Here is a 26,500-nt window from a genome sequence, read left to right as displayed (position 1 = left end):
ACATTTTCTCAGCTCTTCTTAGCCACACCCCCTGATGCTGATTGGCCCTTCGACATCTGGCAAGGGACTACCAACAAAGTGGACGTGAACTGTAGAGTTGTTGTGGGGAGGAATGAATGCATATGTGCACATGTGACATCAAATGGAAATATACTATAAAGAGAGAAGTCATAACATATGCCATACTATGTTTCGTTTTTAAAGAGAAAACACAAATCTAAAATAAGGATAAGTTTCTCAGTTCATTCAAATCATTATTTCAGTTCCACAGCAGCGGTTGGTCTGGGGGTACGAGGTCGGGGTTAGGGTCCGGGTACAGGGGAGGGGGTGGCAAACATGTGTAACAAGACAGCTGTTCCCATAACTATCAGAAACACAGGCGTGTCTTTGTGTTTGTCAGTTTGTTCTTCCTCCTCTTTCGAAAGGTAATGAAGATGAGTGCAACACGGAGGTCAAGTAACCTCTTCTTCGATGGTGATTTCACAGCACCCACTCCCTCCTGTGTTGTCTCCATCTGCCGGATCCTCACAATAACTCCCTTCCATTCTCTCTGAGGGGTTGGGTTAAATGCGGAAGACACATTACAATTGAATACATTCAGTTGGACAACTGACAAGGTATCCATCCCCCTTTCCCTTTCATCCATTGCCAGCAACCAGCCAGTCTCTTCCTGCAGACCCCCAGACCTCTCACTTAGGCTAAATCCTCAGGTCATCATGACATTGTCATACTTTGCTAATGCAGACCTGGGCAGTATAATCCCTATGAGTCAGAGCTAATGATTTTGTGCAATGTTTTAAAACAATTTTGGATTAATCAGGAAAGTAACAGAGAAAGTCTAAATCGATTACCATTATGCATAAGGTATATGCCTAAACATGCTTGTCTAAAGATGCAAATCAAGTGTCAGAACGATGACAAATAGGATATTTAGAGACACTCCAATATGAACATAGCAAAAAAGTAGATTAAAATCAATAAACTAACCACAATATGTGGATTTTTTTTACCAAAGCCCCTTGGTCTCGGGTATAGCCCCGCCTCTACAACAAGCGAACCCACATTGTCTACAGTGCCGATGTCATTTAGGCGAGGGACCTAGAGTCAAGGGGCGAACTGGGGAACAGGCTCGGCAGTGGGCTTCTAAGCGGGTGTCTTGTAAAGACAGCACCGATAGGGCGGGGAACGGGAGTGACGCCTTTTTCGACTTTGTATGTGTACCCTACACAGTGTATGTGCAGTTTGTGTATGCAGAGGGGAAATGAAACTAATGTAAGCCAACATTTGGAAACCGTGAACCTTGGCGATGAGAAGAAATTGAATTTCCATTGGTCTCCGTGTGTCGCGCATTCGGACTCCGACTCTGGTGATGCCTGTGGTGTGGGGATCGCCGTGCATCTCAGGAAAACAGGGCGTCGGAGGATGATGGTAGTCAAAAGATCATCATGGCAAACGGAACCGGCACTATTATGTTGAAATGCGTTGTGGTTGGTGACGGTGCTGTGGGCAAAACGTGTCTGTTGATGAGCTATGCCAACGACGCCTTTCCAGAGGAGTACGTACCCACTGTGTTTGACCATTATGCAGGTATGGGGGACTTTGGAACATGTCATGATTTTATATATATATATATGTGTGTGTTTTCTCGGAATGTAAAACATTACAAATGACCCAATCGTTAATTATAAAAGCTGACATCATTCCTTCAGTAGGCTAGTTACAGTTGCATGAGTTTAATCTATATGCCAATTTGCTTGTATAGTCTACCGAAATCCAATGTTTAGGTGAAGTGTAATGCTCGAACGTTTTGCTGACTTTTTTTTAACCTTTGGCTCAGATTGCATAGGAATATATCTGTTTCTGTAATCAAAACCACTTGTTTGCCTCCAGGTGAAGGGAGGGGGTGAGACCTCTCTCTCTCTCTCTAAACCAGCCTTTTTCATTGCTTTGCAGTGAGTGTCAACGTTGGCGGGAAGCAGTATTTATTGGGATTGTACGACACAGCTGGTCAGGTACAGTGGGTTTATTATAACTCTGGCTGCATGCCACATCCAAGGACGCAACCTATCCTCACGTGCTCCCCCCACTGTTAACCAATGGGGCTCTGTTGACACCCACATGCTTGACATTCTGACCAGACTCTATAAACTGCAACAGGTGTGGTTTTCACACATTGCTCTAATTTCAGTCTGGTCTGTGGTAGACAGTGGTTGTAGGCCTAGCGAATCATTTCAATGGGTCTATTATGTGAGGAACAGGGGTCTTATGTCCAGTGTCTAGTAGGAATGTTTTCACTGGCTGTCCGAATACCCATACTAGCATATTACATAAACTGTATACAATTTACTCATCGTGGCATACTGTTTAGCACGGACCTTTTAGTGAAAAGTGTGCAGTATACCAGAGTTGCAACTCAGAAGCTGCCCTTGATTGGCTTGCATCGCATTAACCTGCCTGATAATAGCTCATTTCCAATTTGATAAATTCCTCTAAATTGAATAGAATAGGAATGGAGTTATAGGCCTACTCAGGCTGGTTATGGGCAGACCATATAGCCCATCTATCCTATTTAACAATGACAGAAACCGATTTTATTCCATTTGAAAACATGTATTAGTGAAACCAAAGTCCTGTAACATATACAGTGCCAGTCAAAAGTTGACACCTACTCATTCAAGGTTTTATTTTTTAAAACTGTTTTCTACATTGTAGAATAGTGATGACATCAAAACTATAAAACCTCCAGGCTGTGTAAGGGCTATTTTACTAAGAAGGGGAGTGATGGAGTGCTGCATCAGATGACCTGACCTCCACAATCACCCGACCTCAACCCAGTTGAGATATTTGGGATGAGTTGGACCGCAGAGTGAAGGAAAACCAGCCAACAAGTGCTCAGCATATGTGGGAACTCCTTCAAGACCGTTGGAGAATGCCAAGAGTGTGCAAAACCGCTCCCAAGGCTGTGACCCTCGCCATTATAAATACATCTAATAGCCCCTGTGATCCGGCAGGATACTGTAGAAGAGCGACTAATGTGGTTACCCAATGAGCAAAGAGCATAACACTCTGAGCGCTTGTTCAATCCTAGTAGTTGCGCAATGTGTATCCTGGACAATCATGTCTCTTCTGGGAAGGCTACAGGTGAAAAGCTGTGGGCTCCAAAGTGGGGGAACAAAAGGTGCATTTTTCTCATGTGAGCACGGTCACAAAGAGAGCTGCTGCACAGAGAATAGGGTTTTTGTCCTAAGGAGCGGCAAACGGTAAACCTGAGGAGAGAAGGTAGGGCAGGGAGCCATAGGCTTTGGTCTCTATCCACCTTAGACGCCAGGGCCGTGCCCTAGGTTGGCCGACCCTTACCTACCTTAGGAGGGTTAGAAAGGCGGAACCCTGCTGCAGCATAGGACTGCTTACCAACAGGTTTGGCCTGGTTCCGGGGCCTAGCCTGATTTTTAGCAGACTGCTGCAACGCTGGGGACCTCAGTCCCCCAAGGCCAGCTAGTTGCCTCCTTCCAGCTGTGAGACTGGAGTGCGATGTTGGAACCAACGGCCTGCCACGAAGCCCGGGTCTGTAGGGCAGGTAGAAGCGAACTGCGTCACGTTCTTTCTTACTTATATCACACTTCTGTCGCATTGTGGTGACCGTAGTCCCCAACTCCTTGGGTGTAATTGGGGCATCCAGGAGGTCCACCTTTTTAATTTGTCAATCTGGATAAGCTCAGCCAAGGTACCTTTTTTCTCCCACTGCTCAGCTCATGGTACGACCACAGCCTTGAATGATGCTATGGGAGGCACAGAAGTTCAGGACTGTAATCCTAGTGATCTCCTCCCACGCATCTGGATCTAGGTTATCCGAGTCCAGTTGCTTCCACACCCCCTCCAGTAGCTCAGCCGGATAAGCTAACAATAAAGAGGTCACATTGAAAGCTCTGAGAATGAGTGGCTGAGCCTCCGCTTTTGCGGTTGGCTCAGAGGTGAGGGGATATTGAGATGCTCTTTTAAGCCTCCTCCTCAGAGCTGCTCTAGTCAGTAGTTTGCAGTGCTCACAGGACTCCGGGTCGTCAAGCCCCTGTTGGGCATGTTCTTTTCCCAAGCAATTGCTGCATTGTCCTGGGATGGTTATGAAGGTTTGCTCTAGCTAGCTCAGTGATGGCTGAAGGGGAAACGCGTGGGTGCAGAGTTGGCCTTCGGGTATTGTGCTCCTGCAACCAAAGGAACCGTGAAGCTGAGATGGTTGGTCTATTTAACGCAACGGGTGAATGTTGGTTAAGCTAGATGAGAGAAGGGAGCAAGCAATGCTACCGTGTGTGCAGGTTAGCTTGCCTCTGAGCTAGCCTAGTTAGCCAAAGTCTTGCAGCATGGGCTAACCGAGTCTCAATAGCTAGCTACCAACGGAGACTGAGAAACAGAAAAGCAATTCATTTCTACAGACAGCAAAAACACTTTTGGTCAGTACTCAACCTTTCCACTGGGTCTAAAGATGTACACCAGGCAACGAAATCCTTCACGGTTCACTTGTGAGCAGGAAACCAGGGATCCAGTTGTGCTAGGGAGCCCTTAGACCAGACCTGGGCAATTCCAGTCCTCAGGGGCCTGATTGATGTCACACTTTTCCCCCATCTCTCGCCAACACACCTGATTTAAACAAATTGCATTTATAACTGAAGATCATGATTATTTGATTATTGGAGTCAGGTGTGTTAGCTGGGGCTGGGGGAAATCAGCCCCCCGAGGACTGGAGTTGGCCTGGCTTAGAGAGTAATGGTCTTCGAGAGGGCGGGAGAGTGGTTCCTTCATTCGCTCACCTCATTCACCACACTACCTGTCTGTCTCCCAACAGATGCTATTGATTTGTTCTTCAGTGAGTATTGGTGGTCCTGACAAATCCCCATATGTGATACACAGAAACACATTTTTGAAAGAGAACATACTCACTTTTTCCTTTTAAGATCTTTTAGCTCTATTTTTCCTAGCTGGGTCTGAAGCGAAGGCATGTCACATGCAGCGATGAATTGTTAACTCTCGTCTGAACCGGATTTTTATCTGTGTGAATTTCAAACAAGGTCTTGAACTGAAACATTATCCGCCCGGTGAAAGGTGAATAGATTTGAGGTTGAGAAATGTTTGTTCATATAATAAAATAGAAGTACATGTGTCGCAAATTGCAGTTGCTATTGTTTCCACCGACTCAATCATTATTCTCAATCATTATTCCCACATACATCTGTGGCTGTGATAACTCATTCTTTGGGGAAACTAAATCATTGTAAATCTACTACTCAGTAGTGATTCACACTGCTTTTTGTTTACCCCTTTGTCTTTGATTGCAATTCCATGTCTAGAGCCTTTTTGTTTTAGCTAATTCAGAACTGTGAAATTGAGAAGTTTCCCAGATGTCGACTGTTGGCGCCGAGGCCACAGAGTAGAGTTACTTCCCTTCAAACGCAGCGCCTCCAATCCTCCCCCATCCCCCCCCACCCCCGCTGACTTCTTTAGGCTGAGCACAAGGCCAGCTGGTAATGTTTTATAGCTTCAGCGTCTGATCAAAGAAGGGAGTGCCAGAGAGCGAGGGGAAACCAAGAGATGGAGAGGAAGCGAGGTAGACAGCAGGGAAAGAGGAAGCGAGCGAGACCGAGGGGCTGGCTGAGAGGGGAGGGGGGGAGTGGACCGCTGCAAATCTGCTCTGGAATCCTGTAATTCAACCCTAGGAAGCTCAGGCCGGGGATATAGAAGAGTGCAACACACTTAATGCTCTACCTCTGAGGAACCTTGTCCAACCCAGCCACCAACCCCCTCAATTCACACTCTCCTGCTACAGTCCCCACCTCTTGCTCTGCATTACACATGTTTTATTGGCTCCAAGGACCCTTTTTAATATTTATGTACCTGGCAGATCTGAAGCTCCCAGAATCCTCAGCTGTTTCATAAGGGAAGATTAACCATTTTCTCAAAGAGAAAATAAGGCTTTGCAGACACGCTCTGTCTCAACTGACTTAAATTCGTATTCTCTTCGCCTCTTCATCACTCTGATCTGGAAGCACAGACGAGGTGAAAGCCAGCGTAAGGATGAGCTTCCACCATATTGTTGTCACCCATCAGGTCTGTTGAAGTCGGATGAAGGAGAGGATGTATTTTTAAGCAATTGTGATGCTGTCGCATGTGAACCCATTAACAGTCACATGAGCACAACAGCACACAGTAAGGTGTGTCACGGTGTTCTATCTGCATTGCCCTATGTTTTTGTCTGGGTACTGCTTATTACACCACCTGTATATTCCATCGATCTTTTTATTAATTTTTTTTTACAAATTTTTCTCCACAATTTCATGGTATCCAATTCTCTCATCGCTGCAACTCTCGTATGGACTCGGGAGAGGCGACGGTAGAGAGCCGTGCCGAAACACAACCCAATCAAGCCGCGCTGCTTCTTGACAGAATGCCCATTTAACCCAGAAGCCAGCCACGCCAATGTGTCGGAAACACCCTACACCTGGCTACTGTGTCAGCATGCACTGCACTCGGTCTGCCACAGGAGTCGCTAGTGCGTGATGGGACAAGGACATCCCTGCTGGCCAAACCTAACCCGGACGCCACTGGGCCAATTGTGTGCCACCCTATGGGTCTCCCAGTCATGGCCGGCTGCGACAGAACTTGGACTCGAACCCAGAATCTCTAGTGGCACGGCTTTAGACCACTGCGCCACTCGGGAGGCCCGCATATTCCATAGATCAAACGTGTTACGTATAGATCACATCTCTTCGCTCTTGAAATTGTGGGCCAAGAACAGAAGGAATGGAATGGAGAGTCTTTATTCATTCAGTCATCCTCTCCCTAGCTGATGCACTCATCATAGCAAGCTAGCATAGCATTGCTTCTGTGTATCGGAGCAGGAAGTGGATGTAATGTGTTGTTGTAGTACCCATGGCAACACTGGGCTCAGAACGGAGTCCCCCTGGGATTGGTCGCTTTACTCGTTCTCTTCGCTCTCTCCCTTTTGTTGCTGCTCAGTTCCTAATTCTCTCACTCCCTCATGCACTCACACTCAGTTGCACATCCTTCCATTACTCTTCTATGACTATTTACCCTCCCCCTTTGTTTTTTTGTACAGCGTCTTGTTAAGTTTGACTCGATGCCCTCCCTGAGATATGACCCAGTGACCCCTAGACATCCCCGCAGGGGGTAGAGAGTAAAATGGGATCTGCTCTGCTGCTGCCGCAGGGCCTCGTTCCTCTCCACTCAGCTGAACCCCAATGGGAGGTAGCTAGACATGTCATGCCCCTTTGAACACCAATGAGAGCTCTAGACATGTCATGTTCATTTGAACACTACAGCCTGCGGGTGGATGTTTTTAAACTGTTTCCCCATTGACCATCATGGCGTGTGATGTAATCACCTTGAATGTGATACCTCAGATTGAACTAGCAATCTATTGTACACGGTTCATCCCGTGTTGGGAAATGTCCAGACAGTTTTGGTGAAGTACTGTAATATGAAATTCAGTAACTAGCTGGCAACTAGGGATAAACATGGGTAACCTGGATCCCGGGACTGTCCGGGAACACTTCACATTTTTTATTTTTTTTTTAATTTAAATTTTATTTTATTTTTATTTTTTATAAAGACCTGGGAAATAAAAATGTTCCTCGATCTCGCCCTAATACACACATGCGCACCAGCAGATTAGCAAAAAACAAAATGGCACATTATCCAAACAGTTTGTCACATGGAAGCCTTCAGCCTAGTCACCATCAATTCAAGGCACATGCATAATTGATGCTGCCGGACTGCACACGTGACCCGAATGCCATTAATAAACTCTACAGGAAACCCCTACATACAGCGCATTCGGAAAGTATTCAGACCCTTTGACTTTTTCCATGTTTTGTTACGTTACAGACTTATTCTAAAATGGATAAAACAGTTTTCAATCTACACACAATAACCCATAATGTTGACGCAAAAACAGATTTTTAGACATTTCTGCAATATATTAAAAAATAAAAAACTGAAATACCACAAGCATTTAGACTCTTTACACAGTACTTTGTTGAAGCACCTTTGGCAGAGATTACAGCTTCAAGTCTTCTTGGGTGTGACACTACAAGGGTGGCACGCCTGTATTTGGGGACCAACTCCCATTCTTCTCTGCAGATCCTCTCAAGCTCTGTCAGGTTGGATGGGGAGCGTTGATACACAGCTATTTTCAGGTCTCTCCAGAGATATTTGATCGGGTTCAAGTCCAGGATCTGGCTAGGCCATTCAAGGACATTGAGACTTGTCACGACGCCACTTCTGCATTGTCTTGGCTGTGTGCTTAGGGTCTTTGTCCTGTTGGAAGGTGAACCTGAAGTTCTGAGTGCTCTGAAGCAGGTTTTCATCAAGGATCTCTGTATTTTGCTTCGTTCATCTTCGCCTCGATCCTGACGAGTCTCCAAGTCCCTGTCGCTGAAAAAGATCACCACAGCGTGATGGTGCCACCACCATTCTTCACCGTAGATGGTGCTAGGTTTCCTCCAGACTTAATGCTTGGCCTTCAGGCCAAAGAGTTACATATTGGTTTCATCAGACTAGAGAATCTTGTTTCTCATGTTCTGAGTCCTTTAGGTGCCTTTTGGCAAAGCAAACTCCAAACGGGCTGTCATGTGCCTTTTACTAAGGGGGTGCTTCCTTCTGGCCACTCTATCATAAAGGCCTGATTGGTGGAGTGCTGCAGAGATGGTTGTCCTTCTGGAAGGTTCTCCCATCTCCACAGAGGAACTCTGGAGCTCTGTCAGTGACCATCACGTTCTTGGTCACCTCCCTGACCAAGCCCCTTCTTCCCCGATTGTTCAGTTTGACCGGGCGGCCAGATGATCAATGGAAACAGGATGCACCTGAGCTCAAGTTTTTGAAGGTTTTATACATTTTGAAGAATTTCTAAAAACCTGCTTTCACTTTGTCATTATGGGGTATTGTGTGTGTAGATGGATTAAATGTTTTTTTTTAATCAATTTTCAGAATAAGGCTGTATCGTAACAAAGTGGAAAAAGTAAAGGGGTCTGAATACTTTCCCAATGCACTGTATAGCCTACAAACAATGCGTGCCTCTTTTAGCTGTCATAGTGACTCTTCACACAGACACAAATTTGATAGTCCTATGCACAATTTACTACATATGCATCTGTTAACAATTCGAAGAGGCATGAGGGAAAATTGCATCTTCTCTTGTCCTAAAGCCTAGGCTGTTTTCCTATCCAGTCCTAAAGCCTAGCCTGTTTTCCTATCCAGTCCCAATCCCACCGAAACCCCAAATCTTGACCCCTGTCTAGCAGGAAAATTCTGTAATCCCTGGCTTGCATTATCAAAGCACATCACTCGCCTATAACATTTCCTGTGCTCTGTTTTGTACTTGCTGTTCATATGAGAGAACCTGGCATAGTGACCATATCCTGTTACATTTAAAAAAAATAATAATAATGCTTTAAATGGGCGCTTCAGAATTAAAATATTTTATTTATTTTAATTAAGATTATTATTATTTTTTTTTTTTGTGGTATTACCCGGTACTCTTGGTTAAATATGAATGATTCAGGTATTGAAACTTAATCCCAACTGGCAACCAAGAAACTGTAAAATTCCCAGTAACCTCTTTTTACAGTGCAGTGTTCAGACCAGTTTTGTGTTTGGACCATGAAGTTTAGTGCCTGCGCTCACTATTCTCCCTGTGGTCATGTCTGAACAGGCGTCTCTGACACAGCTGCTGGGCCCGAGGAAGAAGGGGAGTGACTCACCGATATTATAGACGCTCGTATGTCACTGACTTGACACACTCGCTCACAGCTGAGATCACATACCAGCCAAGTAGAAATGCCATAAAAAGCCTTGCCCTGATGGAAATGTAAGGACGCGTACAGGGAGAGTCGTTGGAATCTGCCCTGCCTTGACTGCCTTTTATTAGCATCTCTAGTATAAACCCTCTAACCGCTTACTTTCTCTTCTCCTTCCTCTGTCTTACCTCTTTGCCCTCTTACCCCTCTTGTATTTTTACTCTTCCTTCTTCCTCCATGTTTTTGTAAAACTTTACACGCTGAGGAACTTTGTGGGAGCATTTCTGAAATGTGATGGGGATGAAGGAATGGAGGAGAGCCACCTTCACAAGACATGTTGTGTTTACTGTTAACTGTGGAGTGTTACTGTGTCTTCCAGTACAGTGCACTGGGATGGGGTTCTCCATAAGGGGAACAGAGGACACACACACACTAGAGCTGGGAAGATGAAGTGAAAATGTTCGACACCGACCATATCGATCACTTATCGCAGGCATTTCGCCAATCTCGTTCATTATGATAATTAGCCTGTACTAGAGAAATGTGAAGTTTGAAATGAAATAACTTTGCTAATATGGGTCATTGTTAATGGGACAATTGGTGGCTGTAGTAGTAGTAGTAGTAGTAGTAGTTTTTAAAAGTTAATAACAAAAAACGGTGGCGCATATTAATGTTATAAACGTATCGTTCTTTTTATCTTTATCACATCAAGAAATGTATCTCGATATGGACATCTTTTTTTTCTTCTCTACCACATCTTCTAGCTCTAACACACACACACACTTGGGAATTCACATGAAACCACTGCGCTCACCACAAGTGGGAATAACAGACACTATGGTGGCATCACCACAAGGTTGTCTAAGACTTCTTAATGGTCTATCAGTCTAGTCTTGACTTGAGGCATGTTGATTAAGTTAGTTTGTTAAGCTTAATCAGACAAGTCATATATTCCTTTCTTCAAGCTTGCCCGGCACCATATCATAACTAGTCTTGATGTGTGCGCTCGACATCACTTGTATAAACTCTGGTCATTCCGGATGTGTATGGCCCTCGTGTATATAAACTCTGGTCAATCTGGGTGTGCTGTGGATGCTCCTAAAGTCAGACAACTCATGAATATTCATATGGGCTGATGTAGTAGGACAGCCTGTCAGAATTAGTTATCAGGGAGTGATGAGGAAACGCTAGATCTCATTTACACCAACGCGACCATGTTGCGTACGGTATGTGAATTAGCAATTAGGTACACACAAACTGAGGCCTATCGGAGATGGCAATTTTGTCTGATGCCTTCCGCAGTACTTCCTGTAAAGTACTGCTAATGTGAAATAATGCCCAATAGCCCCAGTCAGAGTGACCGCGATAAAATAAGCAGTTGGATGTAGGTCGTCTGTAGAAATCTGCACATCCGCTCCGTTCTTCTTATTTGTCTATGCTTATTCCCTTCATGTAAAAGTATTCACTATTTCCATAAAACAGCCTGGTTGCTTGGCAGTGCATGGTGGAGTCTAGTAGATAAGCACAGTGTAAGTTTGCTCTTCTCTGCATCAGTGAGGAGGAGAATAAGGATGGTTTGCATTTGGAGCTCATTTTCCATCCGGTTGAATATTTCATGAATAATAATTCAGAGGATTTGGTTGTCTCTTGGTGGATATGATCTAAGGAAGGCTGTTGCTCTCTTTCTCCCCCGTGTCTCCTGTTCCCCTCCCCGAATGCCTCTCTCTCCTATGTGTGTCTTTCTCTCTGCCCTGTGTGTGTGTGTGTGTGTGTGTGTGTGTCTCTCTTTCCTATGTGTCTGTCTCTCTCTCCTGTGTGCCTCGCTCTCTCTCGTGTGTGTGTGTGTGTGTGTGTGTGTGTGTGTGTCTCTTTTATATATTACCCTCCCTTAACTTTTTCCAGGAGGACTATGACCGCTTGAGGCCTTTGTCGTACCCCATGACTGACGTCTTCCTGATCTGCTACTCCGTGGTCAACCCAGCCAGTTTCCAGAATGTGAGGGAAGAGTGGGTCACCGAGCTGCAGGAGTATGCCCCCAGTGTCCCATACCTCCTCATAGGCACTCAGGTGAGCCTAAAGAGCTGCAGCCACCACACCCAAACCTTGTATCTATACTGTGTCCTGGCCATTCCACATGCTGAGTTTCACAGAGAGCCTGGCATATGCTCTATCCGTATCTACCCGACTCAAGCTCACACTCTACTTCACATTGACAGGGGAGGGGGTGATTTATAAAGCTGAACCTCCACTTAAATGTGCTGTGCTCTGTTTCTCTCTTCTTCTTAAGACAATTCGCGAACACGCACAAAGAAATATAGGTGTACATTTTTGAATCCTAAAAAAGAAATGTGGTTAACAGCAAATGGAACATTTATTTTTGGGGGATTCGTTGACTTCTATTTAGTGCCACAGCTCTCTGATACTTTCCAAGAGATCAGTCCAGACACTTTTCAAACCACACTTGTGGGTGTCCATCCGCCTCCAGAAATAGAACATGGGCATATTGGTGGTGAGGTTATTGGAGTGGGTGTGTGATTTATCCTTCTGTCAGCTGATAGTCACCGCTCTTTTATCAGTCCAACCATAACTCACACTGCAGACCGCACACAACCACAGATGTGTTAATGAATGTTTGTCTCAAGAAAGAGTTTGTTACAGGTATCAGTGGGCGTAGGCCCGGGTAAAGGATGAATTTTGTTTTTATTTGGGTGGTAGTAAGAGAGAGGAACAGCGTGACACTGTGTCAGCTCAGCATTTTAAATACAAGTAAATTCTGTCAATTCTGCACTGGCACTACAAGTGCCACATTTCTCTAGAAATGTCTCTTTCTCTACTCCGCTGAAGAATGGTGAATCTGGAGGAGGAGTACTTCTTACAGAAGTCTGACCCAAGTTGCTCTTTTTGAAAATGGGGAAGATGGTTATATGAACAAGTTGTTTGCTCCAACTGAAGAAGTTTCTTAAGAAGCAGCCTATTGGCTGCCTTGCTGATTGTCTGTGCTGACAGGAAGTGTTGCGTTATCGCTCCCTGTTTCAGATTGACCTTCGTGACGACCCCAAGACCATTGCCAAACTGAATGACATGAAGGAGAAGCCCATCACCACAGAGCAGGGCCAGAAGCTAGCCAAGGAGGTACGTAATCACTGTGGAGCCAGCAGAGGGTTCCAGAAGGAATTGGGATTGTAAATGGGCCACTCGGTGGTTGGTTTACCCTACTCTACACTAGATGGGTTGTCCCTCATCAAACTAATTGTTTATGACCGTTATGATGAACTTTGGATCTCTTCACTCTGGGGCATTTTGTTGATTGAGCCTTTTTATTAGACGAACACCAGACTTCCTCCCTAAGATAATCTGGGGACAAGGTTAACTCTTTCCTTGATAGTTTTTTGAGTGACAGCCTGGCCCTTCCCTCCCTTCCTCTTACAGATTGGCGCGTGTGTCTACGTGGAATGCTCAGCTCTCACCCAGAAAGGACTGAAAACTGTGTTTGATGAGGCCATCATCGCTATCCTGACCCCCAAAAGGAAGAAGGGTGCCCTGAAGAGAAGACTGGGGCCGCGCTGTATCAACTGCTGCCTCATCACGTGAGAGAGATGGGAACGTCCAATAACACCTGGGTCATTTTCATTAGGGCATGCAACAGAAAATGTTTTAAAACATGTCGAAACAAAAAAAGCTTTTTTTTTATTGGACAAGATCCCCACCCTGTTTCAGACTGTTTTTCTTCCATTTGGTGATGAATACACTCCTGAATAGAAACCAGAACGAATGACAGAGACAGAGGTCATAAGAAGGGGAAAACGACTGAAGGACCGAAATGGACAAATGAGGACCCTATTTTTAGTTCAGGGCTCTTGAGCGGTTTTGTCTCTCCTGCTGTCGACCAATGGAGTTGGAGGGGGTGGGGGGACAGCTTTACTACCAAAGGAGCACAATACCCAGGTCAACAACGCCCTTGAGTAAGAATTTATTTGCCTTCAAAAGTATGTTATTTTTTAACGTTTTTTTAAATGGTTTTCCTGTACAAAAATATGTATCAAGCTGTCAGAAAACAGAGGTATCATTGTGTCCATTTAACTCCTGATATGTCTATTTTTTTTGTACTGTCTGCTGTAGAAATGAATGAATGGGTGCATTGCATTTATTTAAAGCGCTTTCCATCAGGCCTCCAAGTGCTTTACATTATGTTTTGGGTAACTCACCTTAGCCACCACCAATGAAATGCATACTGTTTAAAATATATAATAATAATAATAATAATAATAATACTTTGATCCCATCTAGTATGGAGAGTTTTTTATGATCCCATATTTTAGGACACGATCTGCTTTTCTTGCTCAGCTTGCAGTGCTAATATTAAACATGTTGGATTTATTTGTCAGTAGCCCAATGGTGCTGAAATAATTGAATGGACACACCTGTATGGGATACAGGGATGTGGGGAGAGCGGCACAAACATATCTCCAGCACCAACATTAAGCACAGTCCACATACCTATCCCTGTACATTAAAGCACAGTCCACATACCTATCCCTGTACATTAAAGCACAGTTTAAAAAATCATGGTGTCTTGGTGTCCTAAAAAAAAATGCCCCCCAATGTTACAAATATTTTCACATGAAAAAAATGGCACACTCTCCCCCCTCATAGAATTAGCTCAAAATAATGTTTATGACCACAAATAACAATAACTACGGATGCCCTGTGTTTTATAAACGCGGATATCGACTTCACAACTTCAGCGTGATTTTTTAAAAACTATTTTATACATTAAAGAATAATAGTGAAGATATCAAAACTCTGAAATAACACATGGAATAATGTAGTAACCAAAAAAGTGTTAAACAAATCTAAATAGTAGCAACCTTTCGCCTTGATAACAGCTTTGCATACTTGGCGTTCTCTCAACCAGCATTATGAGGTTGTCACCTGGAATGCATTTCAATTAACAGGTGTGCCTTAAGTTAACTTGTGGAATTTTTTTCCTTCTTAATGCGTTTGAGCCAATCAGTTGTGTTGTGACAAGGTAGGAGTGGTATACAGAAGATGGCCCTATTTGAAGACATTAAGGTCAATCAATCTGGAAAATTTCAACAACCTTGAAACTTTCTTCAAATGCTGTTGCAAATACCGTTAATCATTATGATGAAACTGACTCTCATGAGGAAAGGAAGACCCACTGCTGCAGAGGATAAGTTCATTAAGAGTAAACTGCACCTCAGATTGCAGCCCAAATAAATGCTTCACAAAGTTCATGGAACAGACACATTTCAACATCAACTGTTCAGAGGAGACTGCATGACTCAGGCCTTCATGGTCAAATTGCTGCAAAGAAACAACTAAAGTGCATCAATAAGATGAAGAGACTTGCTTGGGCCAAGAAACACAAGCAATGGACATTAGACCGGTGGAAATCTGTCCTTTGGTCTGAGTCCAAATTTTAGACTTTTGGTTCCAACCTCCATTTCTTTTTGAGACTCAGAGGTGTGGGGGTTCTTTGCTGGTGACACTGTTAGTGATTTATTTAGAATACAAGGCACATTTAACCAGCCTGGCTACAGCAGCAATACACCATCCCATCTGGTTTGGGTTTAGTGGGACTATCATGACTATCATCAGTAGGTGAATGGATCATCTCTGCATGAGTGGTTCCCACTGTGAAGCATGGAGGAGGTGGTATGATGGTGTGGGGGTGCTTTGCTGGTCACACTGACTGTGATTTATTTAGAATTCAAGGCACACTTAACCAGTATGGCTACCATGGTATTCTGCAGCGATACGCCATCCCATCTGGTTTGCGCTTAGTGGGCCTATCATTTTGTTTTTTTTAACGGGACAATGACCCAACACACCTCCAGGCTGTGTAAGCATTTGACCAAGGAGAGTGATGGAATGCTGCATCAGATGACCTGGCCTCCACAATCACCTGACCTCGACCCAACTGTAATGTTTTGGGATGAGTTGGACCGAAGAGTGAAGAAAAAGCAACCAACAAGTGATCAGCACATTTGGGAACTCCTTCAAGACTGTTGGAAAAGCATTCCTCATGAAGCTGGTTGAGAGAATGCCAAGAGTGTGCTTAGCTGTCAAAGGCGAAGGGTGGCAACATTTTTGGTTACTGCATGATTCCATATTAGTGATTATTATTTCATTGATTTATTCTACAATGTATAAAATAGTTAAAAAATTACGAAAAACCCCTGAATGAGTAGGTGTGTCCAAACATTTGATAGTATGTATGTTCAACTCATAAACTAGTTTATCCAATTACCACTGCATTTAGAAGGATAGCTATTGCCTGAAATGTAGCTGGCTAGCTAGCATTCTGGCTCACACTGGCCATGTAGTAGCCAACTACCTAGCTAGCTAAGTATTTGTGGATACCAAAAGACAACTATAAAGATTTGGGAGCTCATGGGCACACAAGCTACATTAGCCAACTTGTTAGAAATTATTACACCACGGGCAAGAATATCTTGTGACTAGTTCGTTTTCAGACAAATAATAGTTTATCTGCTGACCACCACGTTAAGGATGATAGCTAATTACTGAAAAATAGCTAGCTAGATCACTGGCCAGGCAGTAGCCACCAACTAACGTTAATCGTGGACGCATTAATTTACTCATATCAAGCAAAGCATACAAGACCGTTTGTGGAAAAGTAAACAAATACTCATTTGTGGGCATTTTTTTTAATGATCAAACATATAAACAGAAGTAGATTGTTGCAAGATGGTGATGCTTTAATTTATTTAGTGAATAAGCTGAAGCTGAGTTTTCCAAGTCGTTTGTTCGGCGCTAACTGCTCATGCTAGCCGCACGATCTAGCTAAACAGACGTCTCTGAAGAGCATCGGTGAATATTCATAATGTTGCCCCTGCCCATCCCACTTTTGCATCCAGGGACAGTCTCTGCTGATCACATCTGCCAATCACATTCTCTGCATCTAAGGTCCTCAACACAGCTGGTGACCGCTCGAGAGAGTTCGCCAACCGACAAAACTTCTATCAGGTAGTCATTTTTTAAATTTTGTAAACTATTTAGTTATAGGAACTACCATCAATGCAAGCTGTAAAATGACTCCCAATTTATTCTGAACAAAAATATAAGTGTTGGTTCCATGTTTCACGAACTGAAATAAAAGATCCCAGAAAGTTCTGTCTAATTTTGTGCACTAATGTTTTACATTCCTGTTGGTGGGCATTTCTCCTTTGCCGAGTTGATCCATCCACCTGATAGGTGTGGCATGTCAAGAAGTTGATTAAACAACATGATCATTACACAGGTGCATCTTGTGCTGGGGACAATAAAAGGCCAGTCAAAAATATGCCGTTTTGTCACAGAAGACAGTGCCACAGATTTCTCAAGTTTTGAGGGAGCCTGCAATTGGCAATGTCCACCAGAGCTGTTGCCAGAGAATTGAATGTTAATTTCTATACCATAAGTCACCTCCAACGTCGTTTTAGAGAATTTGGCAGTATGTCCAACCGCCCTCACAACCACAGCCAACAGGTATGGCGTTGTGTGGGCTAGCGGTTTGCTGATGTCAACGTTGTGAACAGAGTGTCGCATGGTGGTGGTGGGGTTATAGTATGGGCAGGCATAAGCTATGGACAACGAACACAATTGCATTTTTTTCGATGCCAATTTGAATGCACAGAGATAAAGTGACGAGATCCTGAGGCCCAATGTTGTGCCATTCATCTGCTGCCAGCACCTCATGATCTCAGCATGTCGCAAGGATCTGTGCAACAATTCTTGGAAGCTGAAAATGTCCCAGTTCTTCTATGGCCTGCATACTTACCAGACATGTCCCTCATTGAGCTTGTTTGGGATATCATGGATCGACGTGTACGACAGCGTGTTTCAATATCCAGCAACGTCGCACAGCCATTGAAGAGGAGTGGGACAACATTCCACAGGCCTCAACAGCATGATCAACTCTATGTGAAGGAGATGTGTTGCGCTGCATGAGGCAAATGGTGATCACACCAGATACAGACGGGTCTGATCCACCTCCCCTGCCTTTTATTTAAGGTATCTGTGACCATCGGATGCATATCTGTATTTCCATGTCATGTGAAATCAATAGATTAAGGCCTAAATTTATTTATTTAAATTGACTGATATCCTTATGAACTGTAACTCAGTAAAGTCTTTGAAATTGTTGCGCGTTTATATTTTTGTTCAGAATACACTTTTCTTGTAAGGGTGTATGTATAACCATATAGGGTTCTTCAGTTTGTCCCCATAGGGGAAAGGCATCCTGATCTCCTTATGGTATTGGTGTTGCCGGTCGGTCACATGCCGCATTTGCCAGTCACCCACCGTCACCTGCCGGTCACCCACCGTCACCTGCCGGTCACCCACCGTTACCTGCCGGTCACCCACCGTCACCTGGGTCCTTCTGTGGCTCAGTTGGTAGAGCATGGCGTTTGTAACGCCAGGGTAGTGGGTTCGATTCCCGGGACCACCCATACGTAGAATGTATGCACACATGACTGTAAGTCGCTTTGGATAAAAGCGTCAGCTAAATGGCATATATTATTATATTATTTTACCTGCCAGTCACCCACAGTCACCTGCAGGTTACCCACCGTCACCTGCCGGTCACCCACCGTCACCTGCAGGTTACCCACCGTCACCTGCCAATCACCCACCGTCACCAGCCAGTCACCCACCGTCACCTGCCAGTCACCCACCGTCACCTGCAGGTTACCCACCGTCACCTGCCAGTCACCCACCGTCACCTGCAGGTTACCCACCGTCACCTGCCGGTCACCCACCGTCACCTGCCGGTCACCCACCGTCACCTGCAGGTTACCCACCGTTACCTGCAGGTTACCCACCGTTACCTGCCAGTCACCCACAGTCACCTGCAGGTTACCCACCGTCACCTGCCGGTCACCCACCGTCACCTGCAGGTGACCCACCGTCACCTGCCAGTCACCCACCGTCACCAGCCAGTCACCCACCGTCACCTGCCAGTCACCCACCGTCACCTGCAGGTTACCCACCGTCACCTGCCAGTCACCCACCGTCACCTGCCGGTTACCCACCGTCACCTGCCAGTCACCCACCGTCACCTGCCGGTTACCCACCGTCACCTGCCAGTCACCCACCGTCACCTGCCAGTCACCCACCGTCACCTGCAGGTTACCCACCGCCACCTGCCAGTCACCCACCGTCACCTGCAGGTTACCCACCGTCACCTGCAGGTTACCCACCGTCACCTGCCAGTCACCCACAGTCACCTGCAGGTTACCCACCGTCACCTGCCAGTCACCCACCGTCACCTGCAGGTTACCCACCGTCACCTGCAGGTTACCCACCGTCACCTGCCAGTCACCCACCGTCACCTGCCAGTCACCCACCGTCACCTGCCGGTCACCAGCCAGAGAATATCTATCTATCCATCTATCCCTTTCATCTTTGACTGTCTTTTCTCGCTTAATTTCATTTCATATTTTCTTTTCCTATCCAACTCCCCTTTTCTTATTTCCTATCCTATATCTGTTTTCTCACTTACTTTTCTCCTTTCACTTCCTCACTTCCATTTAAAACAGTGAAGTGTTGAAGTGTTTATTTCTATGAATTCACTGCTGGTGACTTACCATTTCACAGGCGTTTTTTTGCCCCGTTTATACTTAGTTGTGTTCTTGTCCACATTCAGATTGTGCCCACATATGTAGACAATCAATACTAATTGTGATCTGATTGTGATTAGAGCTTCCTGACCACCTCTGGAGGTAGTCAAAGGTGCATCTCGTACGAATACTGACAACAAAAGCATATACATTTGGCCGACATTATGCTTGTCCTGGACTCTCAAAAACAAATCACACTGACCAATTGAGGTAGTAAGTAATTATAGACAACAATACTTCTACAATTCCTTCAGAATTAAGATCATGGTTCTTCATTAGAAACCAAGTGCCTATTGGCATTGTGGTCGGATGCCACAGTCCAATACTGCGTCCAGCTCTGAATAAAATGGGCAAATAGAAATAAAGATATTTATGAAGAGTTATCATCTAGAATGAGGACAAGGGATTCTCCTGTCAAATGCCAGCGCAAAATCATAACATTGTAGGCTACAGAAAGGCCACAGACTGTAATAGCAGGATTTTAACTGAACTACAAATGTATTGGGGATACATGGGACAGACAATGATTGAGTCGCAGTATAAGGCTGCGGTGCATGACAAGTGTATGGCAAGGTATAATGTGTCGGCCTAATGTTCCCCCTGGTCCTTTTCAGATCTAGCCAGAATGAACGGTGGGCAGTGGGTGAATTGTCGATTTCAGTTGCTGTATCAGATATAAAAAAGAATACAGTGGTATTATAATGCAGTCTTTTTAAATTGTATCATGTTCTGTGAATCTTCAATCATTTTCCACTCATCAAAGTGCAGAAGATGTCCAAACTGATGCAGAAAGGCACATAGCTTCTGTAAGCATGAGCAAGGCCACTGTCAAATATAATGTAGGCTACAATACGAAGCCATCTTTAGGCTACTTTTTGGTTGACACTTTATTTCTTTACAAAGCCATAGTATTTGCTTAACACGTGTGATCCTTTGCACTTTTTTTTTAATCGATTGCCGCTTTTCTACATTTTCATAATTTGACCACGCGTCTTGCTATAGGTGATCATGTTAAAGGTTCCGTTATGACTGATTAATCATTTGGAGGAAACTAAACCATGGTTGTTCTGCCAGCATGTCACTTTTTCCCCCTTTGGTAGTGGTAGTGGTATACTAAAGGTTATTTACAATACGATATTGCAATAATATTAAGACAATATATGTGACGATCAACCCTGTCCAGACCTGTTTGGATAATAACTGATTAGAAAAGATCTGATGTGATTGGTCAAAAGACCAAATTATAGTGGAGAAAAAAAAAAAAAACACTAAGTCTCAAACTCACTCAGGAAACGAACGCACACGGTAAACAATTCAATCTTCTGCAAAGGACCACAGAAAACAGGGACACAATAATGAAATAATAAGACACACCTGAGACAGTTTTTCCAATATCTTCAATATGCGCCTCGGAATTGGATAAGGACACACGCATTTGTGTCTCCGATGTGTCTGTCTTCACTTGTAGCCTTTGAGAAAGTCCAGATCTTGTGATGGTGAGCCATGTGAGTGAGAGGTGCTTAGGAGCACAGAGAAGGAAATTATAATTATTATATTTAGGTCACAACAGCCACTGGCTGCAAATGGCATGGATTTTGTTAGGGTTAATTACAGCCACACAAAGGGGATGCTGCTAGAAAATGTGAGGCATTATCAAGTGCTTGTCAAACTGTGAATGAGAGACGGATGAAGTGTAGAACAACCAAAGTTACATTAATAAGTCTAAATGAATCATATAGGAGTACCTATTTGTTTGTTAACCGTTCAACACAGAATAGTGCACACTTTTATTCAGCTATGCTCAATTGTGTTCTTCATGTTATAAAATGATATAAAATAATGCCCCGGAATTCTAAGCAAATCTTGTTTGCTAAATGAACTAGAGTAGCCCACAGCCATATGGCATAGCCGGATCAGGGTCTAACATAAGGACAACTCAGAGTATGCTATTCTGTTCTTCTGAAATATTTATTCAACTTTTAAAAATGTAGATGTTCCGAAGGTCTGCATCAGTGGCTTGTAGGCTATGTGTGGAAGCCAGGAGATGCTAAATGTACGTTTATTAATAGTCAATTACTGGGGGATCGGTAGTTATAAACTGGACAATCACTGGCTGACAAAATGTCATGACCACCACAGCCCTAGACACATCCAAAGCAAAAAGAAACAGACATCTAGCTTAAAGTGACAGGTTTTTATGGGGATGTTTGTATTATGCGCATTTGATTTCCGCGAGGGGTGTAGACATCGACCTTAGGGGGTTACCAACCATTCCTGGACCTGACTCCGAAAGAGCCAGCCACTCAAGGACAGTACCAAAAGAGATGATTTTGTTGATTCTGTTTCCGAGTGACAGAATCTGCACTATATATCGAGCATTCATTTGGTGGATAGAATTCTATATAATAGTTTAAATTGAAAAGAACAGATTGTTGCCTCAATTGTTGTTTTGAATATCGGTTCATAAACCTGATGCCATGGTCAAATCTGTTCCCAACTATCTTGAATTTTATACGGCACAGTTGTCAACCCTTAAAAATGTAAGTGAAAGTGATATCTTATACTATTTTTACTAGTCATCCCATTAAGGCATGCTTGGTTTTTCATTGGTGGCAGACAAACCAATTCATTCCTTTCTCTTTTGTGTAATAGCCTCTTCCATTTTTTTGTGACAGAGTTGCAATGAATGGGTTACACTTTTGCATTGAGCATACATCTCCATACAACTTTGGTTAATTGCTTGTGTGTCATCATTTTAACCTCCTTATTTTACAAAGCATGATGGGATGCTTAATTAACTAAGGAATCACACCTGTATGGAAGTGCCTTCCTTCAGTGTGCAGTACTTTGTATCCCTTATTTTCTCAAGGATTTCATTTATTTTGACAGTTACCTGTATCCTATTCAACAAAAAATACCTGTTCATCCAGGTTAGTATTTAATACACATAAATGTGCATTTAATGACTATGAACACACTCCGCACTAATTCCGCTTATAGAATCCGGGAAATCGAGGCAACTCTTTTCCTAAAGCAAATATCTTAATTACAAAACCAAGAAAGCAACTTTAAAGCAGGTTAAATATTTATTTCTTTCTAAATGTAATGTTCAAAACTCATAAGATTGACAAATCAACATTTTTAACATTAACTAGCATCGTCATACTCATGTGATACAACATTTGGGTTAGAGGCATTTACAGAACATTTCCATTGTTATTGTTATGCTCCTATATCATTCTTACCTTGAGCCATTGCACAACTAGATATTGACACCCCTTACTAGCACAAGAGTCATGTCCAAACAGAACAAATGTCAATGTTATGAGGGTCATATTTCAGCTTCAAGTTTCTAGGAATACCATGTCCATAATATACAGCCAAAATACTAAGAAAAAAAATCTAAACAATGTAAGCACTTGCGATACAGTAACGGTAAGGCGCTTCCTCTGAAGGTGGGTACAGAGGGGCCTTTGGCAGCAGCACTTAATATGAAACGATCCAAGGACTACACATAACTACACATAACTTATAAAACGCATATCAAGTTCCTTATAGTTTTTAATCCCTGATCATGACTCCCTGATATATCAGTTTTAGCAATTGTTCCCAAACTGCAAACCCCGGATCTTTACTCCAGGTGCACTAGAGAAAAGCGCTCAAAATATTTGAAAGATTTCAAAATAGTATTTCAACCCCAACCCCCCTACCTGACAGAACATACTTAGCTAAGATCAATGAAAGAATGAGATGCAGAAGAGAAAAGAAAGAAGAAAACAATCTTGCATTGTTTGGTGATAGCTGGAGAGATGGCTGTTTTTGGCTTGGGAAGACCGGGTGAGGTAACAACGGCCCAAGTGGGTCAGTTGTTTTTGATCAGAGCCAAGAACTCCTCCCGCGTCTTGGGATCCTCTTGGAAGAGTCCCAGCATGGCGCTTGTCACGGTCTTGCTGTTCATCTTCTGCACACCCCTCATCACCATGCACATATGACTGAAACACACAATACAATGGTCCAAACTCAGTTGTTATAATGAAAACAGATCAACCGGTGCACTCTTGAGAACAACTCTTTGATTCACTGAATGAATTGATCCAAAACACATAAAACCTAGGCGGGCTTAACAACTTCCTGTCAGCCACGACATAATACCTGGCACAGTTTGTGTAGCATAGGTTTGCAATTCATTCGGGCATCGAAATACATGGAGCACTACAATGTAATTCACATGTAATACAAGACATATAGAGTACATCGTAAAAAGACACTCACGCTGCCTCAATGACAACTGCTACGCCTGCAGGCTCTAATGCCTCTGAGATTGCTGTAGCGATCTGCTTGGTCAGGCGTTCCTGCACTGTAGAGGGAACAACAGACATAAAGGGCAGAGGTTAACACTCTAGACGCACTCAAACCTACAGGCTCCCCTCAGCAAGCTGCTCGGTGATAGTGATACCCAAAATGACCAACGGATACTCGCCTTGAAGCCTCCTGCTGAAGATTTCAACAATCCTGAAATGAATGAATCAACAAAAAGGGGGAAGTTAGTGCAGAACGTGTGTGTGTGTTCATGTGTCCACTTGTGTGTGTGCACGTGCGTGCCTGCATGCATATCTTTGGGAAGATGATAGCAACTGAATATGATCACTGACCTTGCCAGCTTGCTCAGACCAACCACTTTATTGTTCGGAAGATATCCAATGTGAACCTTTGGTGTCGAAACAAAGCACATAGTAGCAAATTCAATGATAAACTCAGAGAACGTCTGAACTATTAGATTTGTTAACCATGTACCATTGACATTGGCAGGATTTCAACGACAACAAAGGAAACAAGGGATGTGCCTGAGTGTCAGAATGCGTTATGCGTATCAAATGATCCCAACTGCTGCTGTGTAAGTTCAAATGATACGCACGTATTGCTTCATGGCTTCATTATACATCATGGGTTTTCACCTTGCCAAAGAAGGGCACGAGATGGTGCTCACAGAGAGAGAACATTTCAATGTCCTTCACGATCACCATCTCGTTGTGGTTCTCGTTGAAGATGGCATTGTTCAGGATGTCTGGGGAAGAAGAGGTAAGAGAGACAAGTGGAACAATTGTTTTACCCAACTCCAGATTGCAGCTTTGTATGCATAATCAGTTTTCCCTACTTGCGATCTCAATTTGCAGAGACACTGGGTGCAATGAGGAAAGTGTAAAGTAATGAACCACGCTCTTTGCAGCAAATAGAATATGACCCGATGAACACAATGAAAACTCAAAATGAACAGCTGGTCAAAATCTGAATGACACTTTGTTGCTTCCAATGATGTATGTGTCTATGGCTGTTTCCAGTGATGTTTAAAATAACAATGGAGGTCTGATATCTCCAAAGCTAAATGAATCGTGCACACATATCAACTTGCACTGTAGCTGTGTGGACAGTTTATCAAGACTATGCAGCCTGAGGAATGAGCAACGCTAAATTAGTTTTAAATAGGCTTGTGTAAATATATAAGAACACACATTAAATGCATAATAAAACTGTAAAGAACAGATTGTTCTCCTTGTCGTTTGAACACCACAATCTACCTCATAATCTATCATATATTTTAGATTTAATGAAACACATTTACAACTATTTATGCAGGACGGTCAATGCTCTCACCCTTTACTGTCTCGTGATAACCTTTGGTGAGGAACTGCATTGCTTTGGCTGCCCGTAATGGTGTACGCAGTAGACCCTCACGTTCCACGTCTTCTCCCAGTTCTCGAAGTACGATGCCGTAGGCTCTTTCAATGGCAGATATCTTGCACACATCCTCTGACTCCTTGTGGGACTTCTCCTCCTTGCCCATCAATTCAGCTTTCTTTGCCTCTATGGATTTTTCACTGAACCCGTTGAGATATTCTGTAACAATTTTTCCATTGCAGACGCCGTTAATCTCTGAGGCTTTTTGGTACTCCATTCTAATAAAACTGAAATAACTTGATTCAATGCCCTGTGTATAAAGTCACCGCTTGTTGACTAAGTTGTGGTAAGAGGTGACACTAGACTATTGCTCGTGGCTTGGGTGGTGACTGCAGGCCCTATTTATGGGTGTGCCTCTAACTGTCATGCCCGTTCCAACATTCGTTACGGAGTAGGCACATGCCTTCTCAGGAGAAAGTGTGACTTTTTGGTCTGCAACCACCAGACACGATCATAACGCTGCACTAATTGAGGAAGGCATCTTATCACCTATGCTAAAAATCGATTTTTGTGGAAATCATGAGAACAATAAACCGTTTTATAACTAACTGTAACCCAGCACAAGTGTTGGAAAAGTGTGAGACCGCGTGAGTGGAAGTCCCAAGTAGTCAGGCGTTACTCTCTGAAATGTGGGATACTACAACGTGTCACTGTATGACTAGTAAGGTACAATGTATACACTCACTGTAGGCCTATATGGTTATGAAAGGACAGAATAAATATAAACTCAGCAAAAAAAGAAATGTCCCTTTTTCAGGACCCTGTCTTTCAAAGATAATTCATAAAAATCTAAAATAACCTCACAGCTCTTCATTGTAAAGAGTTTAAACACTGTTTTCCAAGCTTGTTTAAAGAACCATGAACAATTAATGAACATGCACCTGTGGAACGGTTGTTAAGACACTAACAGCTTACAGATGGTAGGCAATTAAGGTCACAATTATGAAAACTTAGGACACTAAAGAGGCCTTTCTACTGACTGTGAAAAACACCAAAAGAAAGTTGCCCAGGGTCCCTGCTCATCTGCGTGAACGTGGCTTAGGCCAGGGCAATACATTGCAATGTCCGTACAGTGAGATGCCTAAGACAGCGCTACAGGGAGACAGGACGGACAGTTGATCATCCTTGCAGTGGCAGATGTAACAACATGTAACAACACCTCCAGAGGATCGGTACGTCCGAACATCACACCTGCGGGACAGGTACAGGATGGCAACAACAACTGCCCGGCATTAAACCAGGAATGCACAGTCCCTCCATCAATGCTCAGACTGTACGCAATAGGCTGAGAGAGGCTGGACTGAGGACTTG

At 43.7% G+C, this 26,500-nt stretch overlaps 2 protein-coding genes across 2 annotated transcripts; one reads left to right on the top strand and one right to left on the bottom strand.

Annotated features, from left to right (window-relative positions):
- Positions 1–1,083: 1,083 nt before the first annotated feature.
- LOC118401389 (rho-related GTP-binding protein RhoQ) lies at positions 1,084–14,180 on the top strand. The gene is made up of 5 exons (XM_035798856.2): positions 1,084–1,587; positions 1,954–2,012; positions 11,706–11,870; positions 12,840–12,935; positions 13,233–14,180. Exons 1-5 carry the CDS (start codon positions 1,446–1,448, stop codon positions 13,392–13,394), a joined length of 624 nt encoding a protein of 207 aa, XP_035654749.1. The 5' UTR covers positions 1,084–1,445; the 3' UTR covers positions 13,395–14,180.
- An 8,346-nt stretch (positions 14,181–22,526) lies between these two features.
- On the bottom strand, positions 22,527–25,502 carry LOC118361916 (GTP cyclohydrolase 1-like). Its single transcript, XM_035742149.2, has 6 exons — positions 25,106–25,502; positions 24,409–24,518; positions 24,106–24,161; positions 23,934–23,965; positions 23,726–23,810; positions 22,527–23,445 (listed from the first exon to the last, which is right to left on the bottom strand). The coding sequence occupies exons 1-6, from the start codon at positions 25,404–25,406 to the stop codon at positions 23,316–23,318; spliced, it is 714 nt and encodes a 237-aa protein (XP_035598042.1). The 5' UTR covers positions 25,407–25,502; the 3' UTR covers positions 22,527–23,315.
- Positions 25,503–26,500: the final 998 nt, after the last annotated feature.

This window comes from Oncorhynchus keta, chromosome 2 (assembly GCF_023373465.1).
Source record: "Oncorhynchus keta strain PuntledgeMale-10-30-2019 chromosome 2, Oket_V2, whole genome shotgun sequence".
Lineage (NCBI taxonomy): Eukaryota > Metazoa > Chordata > Actinopteri > Salmoniformes > Salmonidae > Oncorhynchus > Oncorhynchus keta.
The sequence above is the reverse complement of the archived record's forward strand: the minus strand, read 5'-3'. Positions and strand labels throughout refer to the sequence as shown.